Below are 17,830 nucleotides of genomic sequence, written 5' to 3'. Positions count from 1 at the left end.
TTAGCGGTGGAAATATTCGAATTCTGGTTTTCTTTCGAGTTTTGACCGGGAGCTGCAAGCTTATGCTGCCATCTTCCTTACGTCCCCCCTAGTGGTCTCCCAAATGTTTTACATTTTCATTGTAAGTGGGATAAAGCAGTTAATTAAAAGTAGTCTAACATAAATGTGAATGCTGTAATTTGATTATTTTAATAAACATGTAACTTGGATGGATTCGATGCTGGCGTGACCACAGTGCACACGTCTGCTGTCGCTCACAGTGGTCCAAGTGTCCGCTCAGGGAGTTTGTGTGTTCAGACACATGAAACATTACAGGGAACATTGATCACTGCAGCTCAGATAAAATAATTATTGTGGGTGATTTTAACATCCATGTAGATGCTAAAAACGACAGCCTCAACATGGCATTTAATCTGTTATTAGACTCAATTATTTCTCTCAAAATGTAAAAGAACCCACCCACCACTTTAATCACACTCTAGATCTTGTTTTAACATATGGCAAAGAAACTGAACATTTAACAGTGTTTCCTGAAAACCCTCTGCTGTCTGATCATTTTCATGGATGTTAAAATCACCCACAATAATTATTCTATCTGAGCTGAGCACTAAATCAGAGAAAAAGTCTGAGAAATCCGACAGAAACTCTTTTGAAGACCCAGCTGAATAAGAATCAGAAGGAGGAGCTGAGAGGGCATGCCTTATCTCCTGCTCAACTGGTTACCTGTCACAGGTATGAGTGTCGTAGTCCTGGGTCGGTGACCGAATGTTTTCTGGTATGTATTATTAGTAGTAGTCAATTTCATTATGATGTGTCATTGTTAGTCGCTTGGTTTTTGAGTCTGTATTTCTAGTCTTGGTTTGCCTTTTGTTATTCCTCCCCTGTTTGGTCAGTCTGCATCTCGGTGTACTTCCTGTTTTACTTTGTTAGTCTCCCGTCTGTTTTGCTCTTCCCTGTTTTGTCTGTGCCAGCCGTGTTCCCAGGTGTTTCCTCTTTGCCCTGTTCTCCACTTGTATTTAGTGTCTGCTTCTTCTTATGCTCCTTGTCACATTGTGCCCTCTTTGTGCTGCGTCTCCTCCCTTCGTGACCCAAGTATTCTTAGTTTCTAGGTGCCTGTTCCCCAGTTCTGCATTTGAGGTTTTGTTTGTTTTTGTCTCTTGTAATGAGGAGTTTCCCTCGCAATAAAGCTGCGTCCTAAGTTAACTCTCTGTTCTGCATTGTGGGTCCTTCGTCTTTCCTGCACACAGCACGCTGTCACAGTGAGTCTCTGCCTCTGAGCTGCTTCACTTTCACTTTGCTTGAACTGCCTCCCTCTCCTGCGTTGCTGGTAAGTCCTTCGTTCCCTCACACTGCAGGTCATTACTTCACACAGGATTAAACAGGTGTTCTATTTGCAGGTTGTATCCGTACAGGTCGCCTCCTTCCTGAACCTGAAAGTCAGAATGAAGCGAGCGGCTTTCACTTTGGCGTGTTCGTGTTTCTCAGGAATGTGCTCAGACTCTCCTCCTGCTGCTGATCAGCCTTTTTGTTGTTACTGTGACCTGTTACTTTAGATGTGTTTTGGCTTTAGTTAGGGCTGGATCAGGTGACCCTGCACCTGATCCAGCCCTTAGTAATGCTGCGAAGTGCTTGCAGAGATGCAGATGAAGAACGTGGATTTTATTTAATTATTATGAAGCACGGGTGGATCTAGAGACGTTTTCTTAGGCTGGCATGGAAATGAAATGGGGGAGGGGGTCAAATCAAAGCCTTTTTAAACACATATGTTACATATGGTTCCAATGGTTCACATGCAGTAAATCTGCACGTTTGTGTAACTGAATTATTTTCTTTAGCCCACATAATGAAACACCTCAGTTACACGTGTGAGTTTGGATGTTATGTACTGTGTAGCCTGTATAATAAATAAATATGTAGCCCAGTAAAGCTACACAACAATGGGGCGGTTCATTTACAAACACAAGTCTAACTGAAGCTTCACACTTTGTTTGTTAGAAAAAATCAGATTGTTGCTTAAATTTACACAAAATGTCAGAAATCTGCACCGTCATGAACAAAAAGCTCATTTTTCATGATTTGTTGGGTTCACCCTCTGGGGAGCACGACATAACCGCACACTTTTCACTACTTTGTGTTTCACCCTTACATCTTTTGTTACCTCGCCTTGTTTGGTATCATTCAGCTCAACCTCACGTGTCTGAATTTACACTGAGTTTTTCACTGACATACTGTAGTAACACAGCTGATCTGAAATCACACAAAAACATCAAATCCTAGTCATAGTTACATTCGCCTTACTGTAAAAACCACAAATATGTTTAGTGAATAATTTTACTAAAGTTGAAATGCAAATATAAACTGTCACATTTTAAAAACTATGCACACAACAACAAAGTTATATACAACTATTTATCTAAAAGTCAGTGCATCCCACAGGTTTTTGTACAAACATTTAAAACTACTGAAACTACAATGAGAGAACAAGCAGGTGTCACAATAAGATGCCGCACAAATTATTTGTGTCAGTGAACAAAATTAATTTGTGGCGCTTTGGGGTCCTTAGGGATTAGTAAAGCGCTATACAAATACAGGCCATTTACCATTTAATGTCTTATTTAAATATACATCACTGTCATATGCTAAACTAGGTTGGCAAGAGATCATTTCACTGTGAGTCCATCAGACACCTTTGCTGTAGTTTGATGTTTACTCTCTGCTTCCTTTATAGTGATCTACTCTGCAGAGGGTTTGATGTCCAACCAACCATACACCACGGAGAAGTTCAACCAACCATACACCACGGAGATGTCCTACTATGAATATGAATATAATGTCAGTGACTACCTAGATTATGATGTATTTTGTGCTTTTCGCCACACTGAGAAGGTGAAGGTGATCGGCCCGTACATCCACTCCGTCTTCTGCATCCTGGGCCTCGTGGGGAACAGCATGGTCATTGTCACCTACGCCTTCTACAAGAGGATCAAGTGCATGACTGACATCTACCTGATCAACGTGGCCATCGCCGACCTGCTGTTCGTGCTGGCGCTACCATTCATTGTCTACAACGAGCTGTGGTCGTGGCCGATGGGGCAGGTGGCCTGCAAGCTGCTGGGCGGCTCCTACAGCGTGAACCTGTACAGCGGCATGCTGCTGTTCGCCTGCATCAGCACCGACCGCTACATCGCCATCGCCCAGGGTTGGCGTAGGCGCTGGCTGTCATACAGCTCCACCATCTGCACCATCGTCTGGATCTTCGCTATACTCGTGTCCGTCCCCACCTTCTACTTCTATCAGTGGTACGAGCCGTCACACATGAATCACATCATATTCGACGATGATAACCAAACTGATATCCAGAGGACTCCTGCGTACGTCTGTGAGCTCAAGTTTGAAGGCCCAGCCATGGCGAGGAGGGTGGACGTCCCCATCACTCAGATCAGCGTGGGTTTCTTCCTGCCACTCTTCATCACGATCTTCTGCTTCAGTGGCATCATCATCACCCTGCATAAGACCAAAAATCTCCAGCACCACAGAGAGGTGTGGGAGATGCTGGTGGTTGTGGCCGTGTTCATCATCTGCCACCTGCCCTACAACATAGTGCTGCTGTACAACACGGTCACCTTGTTTCAGGAGTACTCGTGTGATGAGGCGGACACGCTGGAGATGGTCCTGACAGCGTCGCAGACCATTGCTTACTTGCACTGCTGCCTGAACCCGATGCTGTACGCCCTCGTGGGGGTGAACTTCAGGAACCAGTTCAGGAGGATCTTCAGGGACCTGTGGTGTCTCGGAAAGGCCCCACGCCGCTTCTCCAGAGTCACCTCCGACTTCTACATGTCCTCCACTCTGCGTTCGATGGACGGGTCCAGCAACAGTGGCGCTTCTTTCACCATGTGAAGACATCCGTGGGTTGATCTCTGAAGATCCAGGTCTCTAACACCGAACCGTCTGTCGCACCGACGAGATTCCTCAAGATAAAGAGATCTAACGCCGAGCTGCACCTCTTATTCTGATTCATTATTTTGATCGTGAAATATCCAAACTCCTGCATTTTCTTTCTTTTGTGATTATTTTGTGAGTGATGACTGTCAGTGTTTTGTCACCTGAAACGGCGGCTGAACGTGCAGAACCGTGAAAACACGTCTGATTTGAACTCGTCTGATCTCTCCTTCATGGTGGCCTCCTCGTGCACCTTCAACCTTTTTCAGCACTGCTGCTGTTTTAAGGACGCCCTGGCGCCGTGCGCAGCTCTGCTGACGGTGTGACTCTGGGCGGTGAATTCACTGTGTTTCATGCATGTTTTAGCTGACCTGGAGGTCAGAGTGTGTCTCTTCACCAATGCTCACATTCTTATAACAAAAATGCACTAAAATGTTGGTATTCAGTTTAATCAGTACAGTAAATGATGACAGAAATCATGTGGGCTTTCCTTTGAAAAATAGTCAAACAAGAAAACTATTCCAATAAAATATTGTAAATACAGGCCTCAATTACCCAGTTTATTTTTCCAAGGACATTGTTTGCTGCTCTTAACTGATTCAAGCAGTCGTTTTGTTTTTGCACAGCCCAGCAGAAGTCTGTGCTGAAATATATGCAGAAAAGAGTCTCACATGTGTGTGACAGGAACGCACTCGAAATACTTTGGTATTGTTCCCTCTGTGTGTGTGTATTAAACAAATAAATAAATTCCCCGCTCGCCCCTGTGGGCGGTTAATCCTTCAAGCTCGGGTCCTCTACCAGAGGCCTGGGAGCTTGAGGGTCCTGCAGTATCTCAGCTGTTCCTAGGACTGCGCTCTTCTGGACTGAAATCTCCGATGTTGCTCCTGGGAACCACTCGCCTAGCTTGGGAGTGCTCCGATTACCACTGGGACCACCGTCACCTTCACCCTCCACATCTTCTCCAGCTCTTGGTATTTCTCGAGCTTTCCTTTCAGTCCAGATTTGTCCAGCCACTGGAAGGATTTCTGGATATCGGCCACCTCCTCTATCTGCCGGTGGTACATACCGTGCAGGGGCCTGTCCTTCCATGATGGTTCCTCCTCTTCTTCCTCATTCTTGGGTTTCTGCTGCCTGAGGTGTTCACTGAGCACTCGGTCGGTTGGGGCCATCTTACTGTATTCGTGGATGTTTGTTGTCTCATCCTGGACTGTGGTGCTGACACTCACCAGTCCCCGGCCTCCTTCCTTCTGCTTAGCGTACAGCCTCATGTAAGCTTACATATATGTATATGCATATATATATACACACACATACATACATACATTGTCTACCAGTCTGTGGTGCCGAGTGCCATCTACTCTGCTGTTGTCAGTTGGGGTGGAGGGGGGGGCAGCATCAGTGCCAAAGATGTCAGCATGCAACTGGATCAGCAAACTGGTTCATGAGGCTGGAACCATCACTGCCCAGAATCTGGAGGTATTTGAGTGATGAGGGACATTAGAGTCACCGATCCCATCATGGACCGCCCGTCTTACTCGCTCCACTCCACAGTACCGAGGCAGCAGAGCTCCTTCTCCCTCAGACTGATTCAAACCGTGTGTACATGGACACATACAAACCAAACCAGGCCATAAAGAATGCTTGAGTCCCTTGAGACCTTCTCTATCAAACTGCAGCCCTTATTGCGACAGGTGCTGCTGTTTCTCAGAGGCGATTTGCACAACTATTTGCTAGAATTATGCTTGCCCAGTCTTTTTCCATCCAGGGTCATATTATCCAGGGCCGGGTTGCGGGGGCAACAACCTAAGCAGAGACCTCCCTCTCCTAGCCACCTCCTCTAGCTTTTCCGGGGGAACACCGAGGTGTTCCCAGGCCAGCCGAGAGACATAGACTCTCCAGCGTGTCCTGGGTCCCCTCCCGGTGGGACATGCCACCTCAGCTGGCTCCGTCTGATGCAGAGATGTAGCGCTCTACACCCCATCTCCCCGTTATCAGTTCAATCAAAAAATCCGCACAGATGTTGAGCTGCATACAGATACAGACAGAAGAACTCGATCATGTGTTTCTCTGTGAGTTTGATGTTTTCAGGCCAAACTAGTTTCTCTGCTGGAAAACAAACTGATGTTGAACATCCCCACTGAAGCTCTGCTGTGTTAGTGGGAACGCAGCAGCTCAGTGAAGCTGCTCTCACACACACAGCAGCAGAATCATCTTAGACATCAGTTTACAGCACAAACAGGCTCTTACTCTTTGCCTGAGGGTCCAGGATCAGTACTGAAGCCTGGAGGAGGATTTTTGGACCGATTGCTCTTCATAGACAGACGGCTGGATCCTGGAGACTCTGCTGTGTCCTCGTCTTCCTCCAAACCACTCATGTTCAGTCAGTCTGGCAGAGAAACCAACAACACTGACTGTGAGTGCAGAACAAGAATCAGACAAACAAGTCTGTACAAGACTCGCGCCCAAGACTGGGAGACAAAGAAGTGTGAAGATCAGAGGATAATGAATCCAGAGACAGTCCAGCATTGAGCTGATCCTTCCATATTTCCCCTCCAGCTCACAGAGGGACAGCTGACTCAGAGACTTTGACCACAGAAGAAAAAGAAAATGGGACTAACGCTGTGTTTCTACTTCCTGCTCTGTTGACTGTGGAAATACTTTCAGTTTCGTGACTCTGGCAGAGGAATCCACCACGTGGTCACATGACAGGATGTGCACATTGATAACGTACTTCAGAGAGGTGGGCCTAAGTTTGTGTCTGGGCCATCACGTCTTCTGTCCAGCATATCTTTGTAATCAAATACAGACAGTGCTGCTCATGCAATATTATTCATGTGAGACCAACGTTGAGTTTGTGCTGCAGGAGGACACGGATGTACAGTAAAGTGAAGGAACCTGCACACGAGCGGCCCATTCTGTCATCAACAACATTTTTCCATACACTGTAATTTGGATCAATAGTTCGTCCCATAGAAACTTTCACAGGGTGACAGATAATCATCTCACCTGATGGCAACAAGTTAAGATCCGACCTGATCCCTCAGAACACTCCCTCATCGTATGATGTGTCCACTGAGCTCAGCTGATAAATGTCTTCATGATAGTTCTGCATTTGAACTTTAGATACCGAGCACAGACACCAGGGGGCGTCCAATCAAAACGCTCGAGCCCTGTAAAGCCTGAGCCATGAAATAACTGCCAGGAAATTAAATGAAATCTTAAAAATGTCATTTGTAAATAAAGAAGTATTAGTTTTAATGTGAGAAAACCCCTCCCACTTTGCTTCATGTCTGTGTTCAGTTACCTGTCCCCAGGTGAGGGGCGCACCCTACTATCAGCAACGGGGGGCGGAGTCCACTACAAGCCTCCCTGCAGGTGTTAATGATGTTTTTTCCTGAAGGGGTAAAATAACTTGAAACATCTGCCAAACTAAAACTCGAGGAGAACGTTTTCTGTGAGCTTCCTCTCCACCAGAAGGCTGCAACCCACACTGCTGCAAAGCGCTGCTTAGACCAGACATTCACACAAGAGATCCACCAGTTACCTGCACCTGTGCTTATAAAGGGGAGAACCCAGCCCCGCCCACCAGGGGTGGTTCCCACATTCAGATCTCACCTGGCACACATATCTGCTACATCTGGCTTAAAAATGTTTTGTGATATTGTTGTGGGGTCTTTTAGCTTTTTGGTGGTGGTGTGTGTGTGTGTGTGTGTGTGTGTGCGTGTGTGTGTGTGCATGTGTGTGTGTGTGTGAGTGTGTGTGTGCGTGTGTGTGTGTGCGTGTGTGTGTGTGTGTGTGTGAGTGTGCGTGTGTGTCTGTGTGTGCGTGTGTGTGTGTGTGTGTGTGTGAGTGTGCGTGTGTGTCTGTGTGTGCGTGTGTGTGTGTGTGTGCGTGTGTGTGTGTGCGTGTGTGTGTGTGTGTGTGATCAAACACTTACACTGCCCGTCTGAGTCCACAAGAATCGCTGTGATTCTCTTACCTCTGCAGAGAGGAAGATGACTCGGAGGCTCTGAGGATAGAAGGAGGATGAACACTCACCTGGTTTTCCTCCTCCTCTATCACGGAGTCTGAATACTTCCTGTTTCTCCCTCACCTGTACAGAATGTCTCCTCCCCTCTGTAGTTCCAGGTAAACATGTGGTAAAACACAGGATGTGTGTAACACAGACCTAAGGGTGCTATCTTTATCTTTAAATTGCTTACTGATGGAGTTTTCTAATAGCTTTGATGAAGCCGGGGGTCCCTGAGCCCAAATAATGATTTAATAATCATCAACCCCAATCTGCTTGACACTGAAAGGTTTTATTAGTTTATGATTTTATGAAACCTCCATCCTCTGAACAGGCTCTCAGTCACACACAGACATGTGTAAAAACTGATATAATTTCATCTTCTTGTTTTCAGTAGTCACTGTGTGAACAGCATTTCCCATAAGCCCACAGACATCCAGGGTTACAGCTGTCAGTGTAATGTGAAGAGAGGAAGTGAGGATGGTTTTCTTTAAACACGTGGAGAGGAGCCAATCAGAGGGACAGAAACCACGGCGACGGAGACAAATATAAAAATTTACATTTAAACATTTAAAAACATTTAAAAACAAATAGATTAAAGATTTAATACAAAGAGGGAAGCATGGTGGTGGCGGGTTTGTCACTGTTGCCTCACAGCAGCGAGGTCCTGGGTTTGAGTCCAGCCGGAGCTTTTCTGTGTGGGTTCTCTGTGACTTCTTCCCACAGTCCAAAGATACAGATGGGTTAGCTTAACTGATGATGATGATGATGACTGCTGTGGAAAAATAAAGTGTCAGCTCTTCGGTTCCCATTCTGTGGGTAGTGTCTCTGTTCCACAGCAGGGACCTTAGTTCCCACAGACATGCAGGCTGTCATCTTTCCTCGTGTCAGAGACGCCTTCAAGGAAGAAGATCCGTAGACATTCTTGTGTATATGAATTAGAGGTGGGAATCACCATACATCCCACGATACGATATTATCACAATACTTAACGCACGATACGATATTATTGCAATTTTTAAAAATATTTTGTGATATTCAGATTCTGTACATAAAGGTAAACTTTATCAATATTCATTTTATCTAATATCAAAGTCTCACACTCAGTCTTTCTCTCATTTCAGTCAGTTTTATTGTTGACAAACTTGAACGGTTTGTATTACAGTCTAGTCCAACTTAACTGAATGCAACCATCTGGTACAATTTATTTTATTTTATTTTATTTTATTTTTTTTAATATGGTCCATCTGGTACAATTATAGCTATTCTGAACTATGCAATTTATGAAAACTATGCAGCCCCTTCAGCAACTGAAGAATTTGAAAGTAAATTAAAACAAAATATAATTTTGCATTAAATAAAAAAGTTTTAAACTTAATTAAAATAAAACATGTCTTAAATTAAAATAAGTAAACAGTCATGTTTATTGCTGCCAAAAAAAAAAGTTAAACACATTTGGACAGTGAAGGAATGTCAGGATTCTTGCTCAGAAAAAGGAGCTGATCAACATGCCCTGAAGTCAGAGCATGTTCCAGTCCACAAAAACTTTTTTTTGTAACAAAATATCGATTTCTGCTGTCGCTGTATCAATACATTATTAGCAAACAAAGTATCACGATACTACACAGTATCGATTTTTTCCCCCACCCCTAATATGAATGTGTGCAGACGTTTGTCTAAAGCTTACAGTTAGTGGGGTGTTTGTTGTGAAGTCTGGAGCCTCCTAGTGGAAGAAAAGACACATCACAGTCTGTGTGAGGGTTGCCTTTATTATCAGGAACTTTAAATCATGTTTACTGGTTCATCATTCGACGGGATCCCAGGTGGCAGTTGTCAGAGAGTAAGTTGTAGTTGGGTCCTCCAGCACTCACGAAGTCTGAAACTGTCTTTGAACCCTGGAATTCTCTAGAACTGACAGGCTGCAGACAAAAACGAGACAGAAGGTCAGAAAGAATCAAAAGTAAATGTTTGGATTAAAACTCTCACTGAAAGTTTCACGTCAACACAAATTCCAAGAAGAATCAGCGTGCAGGAAATAAAGTGTCTGTTTGTAATCGGGAGTCTGCAGGATCTCGTTTTGGTTTGATGTCAAACATCTTTCACTTTGGTCTGGTTCCAATGGTTTCTGTTGGCCACCAGTATACACACCAGCAACAAGCTGAAGGTATTTACTCTTTTTGTTTGTTTTTCCTGACTGTTTGTGGACTTGTTGAACACAATAGAGCCACGTTTCAGAGTTTATGATTAGACTGTAATTAAATGGACATGCTAGTTGTATGTTTAAAGTTTACCCTCCAGGCCGAGCTCATGTGTCGAGCATCAGTCACGACCGTCTGAGAGGATAATCCGAATCCGCCTCCTTTATGGATCAGCCACTGAGAGCCATCATCTAACGTCACCCTACAAAAGAACGAGAGGTTTGAAGATGCTGCTCTCTGATTTTCACGTTGACGGCTGTCAGAACAATGTTTGTTATTCCAGCACATGTGACGTGTCGACCTCAGTTGGTCTAACACATCTGCTTGCTTTCTGGAATCTAAACAACTTTGCACAATGAAATCACAACAGCACAGTGATCAGAACGATGCATTTAAGGGTTTCAGCTGTTTGTACAAACTGGAATATGCATTAAAAAAGCTCCACTGTTGTCTTAATGGAACAGTATGAGGTTTGTGCCGCCATCCAAAGAAAACATCTGGAGCTTTTGTTTGTTATGTTTCAGAATTAAAGTCAAAATAACTAATGAACTTCAAAAGCATTGAGATTATTAGTTTCAACTTCTGTTTGTTTGTGGAAATGTTTCTGTGTTCAGTGCGGACCGACCGAACCCCGGAGTGGCTGAGTGGTCCCAGTATAATTGACGTCCCCTCCAGCGGCCTCTTCATCCTCTCAGCCGTCATCACCGGCGAGTTGTAGAGACGGGTCAGGTCCTGACCGGACCGGTCGTAGTTGTAGTTGCTGTACCCGGCTGACAGAAGGAAACGGGAGGTTTATTGAAACTATGCTCTACAAACATCACGCAGCACCACTGCGAGCGGCGTTAAGCCACACGGCGCTTAAACAAATGAAATACTCACGGCCGGACGAGGCGTCCACAGTCAGAGCCAGCAGAGTCAGCGCAGAGAGCAGCGCTTTGAGGGAAGCCATCGCGGGTTTGTCTCAGTCACAGACGTGCAGCTGAAGTTTTATAGTCCTGACAGCGTGACGGTCTCCCCTCTGCGCTCGTGTTTGTCTCTTGGCAGACGAGCTGGGATTTCCACACTGCTGATGGCAAACAGCAGTTTTCATCAGCAGCAGGTCATCGCAGCACTCTGCAGAGAATCAGTTTTCTGAGAATGAGAGAGCAAAAACAGCTTCCTGTTAGCAGAGAGAAAATACGCTGAAGACTTCTTCTGCTTCACGTTCTGGTTTCCTACCTATGAGCTGCAGTTCCTCCTTCATGGGCCTCAGACATCCAAAGGGCATGAGCGATTACTGGGCTAATCATTTATTTATGTTCCTGTTTTATTCATTGATTTACTGTCTGAAGTCCACCTCAGCTGCAGGTTATAAACACCATGAACATTTTTCCTTTTGTGAGGAGCAGTGTTGGTCAAGTTACTTGAAAAAAGTAATCAGTAACTAATTACTGATTACTTCCCCAAAAAAGTAATCCCGTTACTTTACTGATTACTTATTTTCAAAAGTAATTAATTACTTAGTTATTTAGTTACTTAGTTACTTTTTAAAGACACAATTTACAACCTGAACAGGTGATAAAGAGATAGATCTTTCAGCCCAATTCTACTTTTTCTGCATAATCCATCATACAAAATGTAATCAAATGGAAAAGTCTCTTTTTAAAACTTGTTTTATTAGTTTTATTAGTGACAAAAACATTGTTCAATTCAATTCAATTCAATTCAATTTTATTTATATAGCGCCAAATCACAACAAAAGTCGCCTCAAGGCGCTTCATAGATACAGAGAAAAACCCAACAATCATATGACCCCCTATGAGCAGCACTTTGGTGACAGTGGGAAGGAAAAACTCCCTTTTAACAGGAAGAAACCTCCAGCAGAACCAGGCTCAGGGAGGGGCGGGGCCATCTGCTGTGATTGGTTGGGGTGAGAGAAGGAAGACAGGATAAAAGACATGCTGTGGAAGAGAGACAGAGGTTAATAACAGATATGATTCAATGCAGAGAGGTCTGTTAACACAGTGAGTGAGAAAGGTGACTGGAAAGGAAAAACTCAATGCATCATGGGAATCCCCCGGCAGCCTACGTCTATTGCAGCATAACTAAGGGAGGATTCAGGGTCACCTGGTCCAGCCCTAACTATATGCTTTAGCAAAAAGGAAAGTTTGAAGCCTAATCTTGAAAGTAGAGATAGTGTCTGTCTCCTGAATCCAAACTGGAAGCTGGTTCCACAGAAGAGGGGCCTGAAAACTGAAGGCTCTGCCTCCCATTCTACTTTTAAATACTCTAGGAACAACAAGTAGGCCTGCAGTGTGAGAGCGAAGTGCTCCAATAGGGTGATATGGTACTACAAGGTCATTAAGATAAGATGGGGCCTGATTATTTAAGACCTTGTATGTGAGGAGCAGGATTTTGAATTCTGGATTTAACAGGAAGCCAATGAAGGGAAGCCAAAACAGGAGAAATCTGCTCTCTCTTTCTAGTCCCTGTCAGGACTCTTGCTGCAGCATTTTGGATTAACTGAAGGCTTTTCAGGGAGTTTTTAGGACTTCCTGATAATAATGAATTACAGTCGTCCAGCCTGGAAGTAATAAATGCATGAACTAGTTTTTCAGCGTCACTCTGAGACAGGATATTTCTAACTTTAGAGATGTTGCGCAAATGGAAGAAAGCAGTCTTACATATTTGTTTAATATGTGCGTTGAAGGACATGTGCTGGTCAAAAATGACTCCAAGGTTCCTCACAGTGTTACTGGAGGCCAAGGTAATGCCATCCAGAGTAAGAATCTGCTTAGATACCATATTTCTAAGATTTTCAGGGCCGAGTACAATAACCTCAGTTTGATCTGAATTAAGAAGCAGAAAGTTAGCAGCCATCCAGGTCTTTATGTCTTTAAGACATTCCTGCAGTTTAACTCATTGGTGTGTGTTATCTGGCTTCATGGACAGATAGAGCTGGGTGTCATCTGCATAGCAGTGTAAATGTATGCTATGTGTTCTAATGATGCTGCCTAAGGGAAGCATGTATAATGTAAACAGAATTGGTCCTAGCACTGAACCCTGTGGAACTCCATAATTAACCTCAGTGTGTGAAGAGGACTCTCCATTTACATGCACAAACTGGAGTCTAATAGATAGATATGATACAAACCACTGCAGCACAGTACCTGTAATATCTACAGCATGTTCTAATTGCTCTAATAGGATATTATGGTCGACAGTATCGAACGCTGCACTGAGGTCTAGCAGGACAAGCACAGAGATGAGTCCACTGTCAGAGGCCATAAGAAGATCATTTGTAACCTTCACTAAAGCTGTTTCTGTGCTGTGATGAGCTCTGAAACCTGACTGAAACTCTTCAAATAAACCATTCCTCTGCAGATGATCTGTTAGCTGTTTGACAACTACTCTTTCAAGGATGTTTGATATGAAAGGAAGGTTGGAGATTGGCCTATAATTAGCTAAGACTGCTGGGTCTAGAGATGCTTTTTGAGTAAAGGTTTAACTACAGCCAGCTTGAAGGCCTGTGGTACATAGCCGATTATTAGAGATAGGTTGATCATATTTAAGATCGAATCATTAATTAATGGCAGGACTTCTTTGAGCAGTTTTGTAGGAATGGGGTCTAAAAGACACGTTGATGGTTTGGAGGAAGTAATTATTGAAGTTAACTCAGAAAGATCAATTGGAGAAAAAGAGTCTAACTTAACATCAATGGTACTAAGAGTAGCTGTAGATAATATTACATCTGTGGGATGATTATTGGTAATTTTTTCTCTAATGATTAAAATGTTATTTGTGAAGAAGTTCATGAAGTCATTACTAGTTAACGTTAAAGGGATGGTTGGCTCAACAGAGCTCTGACTGTTTGTCAGCCTGGCTACAGAGCTGAAGAGAAACCTGGGGTTGTTCTTATTTTCTTCAATCAGTGATGAATAGTAAGATGTTCTGGCTTTGCGGAGGGCTTTCTTATAAAGCAGCAAACTATTTCTCCAGGCTAAATGATGATCCTCTAAATTTGTGACACGCCATTTCCTCTCCAGATTACGAGTCATCTGCTTTAGGCTACGTGTTTGAGAATTATACCATGGAGTCAGGTACTTCTGATTAGAGACCTTAGTTTTCACTGGAGCTACAGTATCCAGAGTCGTACGTAGTGAGGAGGTAAAATTATTAACAAGATGATCGACCTCTGTTGGAGTAGCGTTCAGGTAGCTGCTCTGCTCTGTGTTGGTACAGGGCATTGAAGATGATAACAGTGGGTGGATTATATTCTTAAACTTAGTTACAGCGCTTTCAGAAAGACATCTACTGTGATAAAGTCTACTCTCCACTGCTGTGTAATCAATTATTGTAAATGTAAATGTTATCAGGAAATGATCAGACAGGAGAGGGTTTTCAGGAAACACTGTTAAATGTTCAGTTTCTATGCCATATGTTAAAACAAGATCTAGAGTGTGATTAAAGTGGTGGGTGGGTTCTTTTACATTTTGAGAGAAGCCAATTGAGTCTAATAACAGACTAAATGCCATGTTGAGGCTGTCATTTTTAGCATCTACATGGATGTTAAAATCACCCACAATAATTATTTTTATCTGAGCTGAGCACTAAATTAGATACAAAGTCTGAAAGTAGTTATGGCTAAATGGCTTGTGTCACTCAAGAATGTGAGTTTGATTAATGACCTTTGACCTTTTGACCTTTCCAGAAGTGAGAAGTGTGTAGTTTGATTTCTGTTTAGTACACAGTTTAAATGTTTCAGTCTCTATTATTGGTATCAATATTAGATAGTGAGTATAGGTCTTGATAACCATTTTCACCTACAAATGTAACCATTTTTTGGTAAAGACTGAAACTGAGGGCCACTTTTTCTTTTTACAATAGTGGATTTAGATTTATTTTACCTTCTTATAATAACCTTATTACAGACACAATAAAATGAACTTTGTCATCACATTTAAACCTTTAAGATTATCTGAGTGACCATGAGCATGATTTTTTCTCATTGTTCAGCTAATGTTTGAGACGTCGTATTTCCTAATGCTTGTAATCTAGCAAAGTCTCGATGTCCGTGCAAAGAATTTATTTTTCATACATGCACATGGCCCCGACTCAATTCCTTATATGTGTAAAATAATATAACCCTAACTCTGAATGAAAAAGCACCGCACACATATTCAGAACTCGGTCCTATTTATCGTCCCAAAAACTTTATTAAATCAATGTCACGCCCTCTTAGACTGAGGTTAAGTGAGGGAAAGAGTTTTGGGGTTTTTTCATTTTTAGAAGTACTTTTACAGCAGGGAAGCAGATTTTCTCATTAGTGGAAATGCTCGATAGACAGAAAAACAAGAACACAACCCTAAAAGAAAATTACCGCGAGATGAGGGAAACGGCCTCGTTTTATGCACACCGCGGGTCAAGAAGAAATATTTATGTTCATCCTGAGAGGGAGGGTGGAGCTTGGAGGAGGCAACTTTAAATTGGGACCTGACAAGACTGGCATTGTTCTGTTTGGTTCCTGATTCTAGCTAGACTGCGGTATCCTTCCAAAAAGAGCATGTCAAAGAAATCGTTAAAAGCCTAAAATTAGACATTTACGCCCATGATGTAAACTTCTGACCATGTTTATTTAAACACGGTCTTGAAAGAGCGTGCAAATGTAGGTCAGCTGCTCTTTGTAACTTCCAGATAACCTGTTAATGTCAGCCACTGCTGCAGTCATCCACAGTACAAATATAGTGAACATGCAGTGAAATGCTTGTGTCCTGAACTGCGGACAGGCTGCAGACGTAGCCGTGCCACTCCAGGGCTGGTTTCTAGCATGGGGGTCTAGCCAGGACCCTTACTGGATACTGGGTGGGAATCGAACTACTCAGGTGCACAAGATGGAAAACAATTTATTCTGACAAAATGCAGACCAAGAGTTGTTTGTTGACAGTATAGATAGTTTGTTTTTAAGCCTCTTACCACTCGCCGAGTCCCCGGAGACGGTGTAGCCACGTCACATGCCAGTTACTTAAGCGACCAATCAGTTTTGGAGTTTAAATTGTGCTAACTCACTTTGTTCAACGCAGCCCAGAGTAACATTAAAAAAACGAATTTTGTTAGACACAAGAACAACTCAAGCATCTTTTTCGGGAGCGAACTAGGGCTTACAAGCTTTGTGATGCCCCAGGGGTCCAGTGCGAGGTTGTGTGGCAGATCCTGGCGTGGAAGCTGAGGGTCCAGCCAGCCGCACCGCCTCCAAAGCGCAGACTTTGCTAGCCGCACAGAGCGTTTCTGGTGTGGCTCATGCAAAAGAGAATTGCAACAATACAGCAGTTTTTCTGCTCTAAGATGTAGTGATGTGTCGGTCGCGAACGAAATGGCTCTTAGAGCCGGATCTTTGATGTGAACGACGCGAGCCGGCTCCTTATCGTGAGCCGTGGGTTTTTGGGTTTTTTTTTCTCTCACCCTCTCTCTCGCACTTTTTTTCGCTTCACTCCGCACACGAGCCTTGTGCTTTGCGCTGGGAAGAGGGGCGGTAGTTACACTCGCAGTAGCACAGGAACAGAGCGGGAGGGAGAGAGCCAGGGACAACAACGTCACATTAGAAAGGTATAGAAATCACATGGATGTTAAAATCACCCACAATAATTATTTTATCTGAGCTGAGAACTAAATCAGATAAAAAGTCTGAGAAATCAGACAGAAACTCTGTGTAAGGCCCAGGTGGACGATAGATGATAACAAGTAGGACTGGTTTCTGAGTTTTACAGCTGGGGTGGACGAGGCTAAGCATCAGGCTTTCAAATGAATTAAAAGTCTGTCTGGGTCTTTGGTTGATTAATAGGCTGGTGTGAAAAATTGCTGCCACACTGCCCCCTCGGCCTGTGCTTCGAGGTTTCTGGTAGTTAGAATGACTCGGGGGTGTTGATCATTTAAACTAACATAATCATCCTGCTGCAACCAGGTTTCTGTAAGGCAGAGTAAATCGATTTGTTGATCAATTATTAAGTCATGTACTAACAGAGACTTGGAGGAGAGAGACCTAATATTTAATAATCCACATTTCACTGTTTTACTCTTTGGTTCAGATGTGGATACTGTACTGTTCTTTCTTTGTGACTGTTTATGTTTAAGTTGTTTGTTGCTGGTTTTTAGTTTGTTTTTTGTCTTTTTGGAAGCTGACACAGTCTCTATGGAGATGGGTTTTTTTGGGGGGGGGAGCAGGAGGAGAGAAGCTGCAGAGAGGCGTGTAAGACTGCAACTCTGCTTCCTGGTCCCAACTCTGGATAGTCATATTTTGGGGGGTTTAATAAATTTGTCCATATTTCTAGAAATGAGAGCTGCTCCATCCAAAGTGGGATGGATGCCGTCTCTCCTAACAAGACCAGGTTTCCTCCAGAAGGTTTGCCAATTATCTATGAAGCCCACATCATTTCTGGGACACCACTCAGACAGCCAGCAATTTAAGGAGAACATGCGGCTAAACATGTCACTCCTGGTCTGATTGGGGAGGGGACCAGAGAAACAGATACAGATACAACTACATTGTTTTGGCAAAGTTGCACACCGATTCAATATTGATTTTAGTGACCTCCGATTGGCGTAACCGGGTGTCATTACTGCCGACGTGAATTATGATTTTACTGAATTTACGTTTACCCTTAGCCAGCAGTTTTAAATTCCCTTCAATGTCGCCTGCTCTGGCCCT

General features: G+C 43.5%; 1 protein-coding gene and 1 pseudogene across 1 annotated transcript; one reads left to right on the top strand and one right to left on the bottom strand.

The window, feature by feature from the left end:
• The first annotated feature begins 2,732 nt into the window (after window positions 1–2,732).
• Window positions 2,733–4,507, top strand: LOC146378461 (C-C chemokine receptor type 6 pseudogene; annotated as a pseudogene).
• Window positions 4,508–9,699: 5,192 nt separating this feature from the next.
• Window positions 9,700–11,301, bottom strand: LOC146378460 (uncharacterized). Its single transcript, XM_084944572.1, has 4 exons — window positions 11,029–11,301; window positions 10,775–10,919; window positions 10,243–10,351; window positions 9,700–9,870 (listed from the first exon to the last, which is right to left on the bottom strand). The coding sequence occupies exons 1-4, from the start codon at window positions 11,096–11,098 to the stop codon at window positions 9,745–9,747; spliced, it is 450 nt and encodes a 149-aa protein (XP_084800698.1). The 5' UTR covers window positions 11,099–11,301; the 3' UTR covers window positions 9,700–9,744.
• Between the last annotated feature and the right edge of the window lie 6,529 nt (window positions 11,302–17,830).

The sequence above is a fragment of the Perissodus microlepis genome, chromosome 11, assembly GCF_051167445.1.
Source record: "Perissodus microlepis isolate ML-2025 ecotype Zambia chromosome 11, ASM5116744v1, whole genome shotgun sequence".
Taxonomy (NCBI): domain Eukaryota; kingdom Metazoa; phylum Chordata; class Actinopteri; order Cichliformes; family Cichlidae; genus Perissodus; species Perissodus microlepis.
The sequence above is the reverse complement of the archived record's forward strand: the minus strand, read 5'-3'. Positions and strand labels throughout refer to the sequence as shown.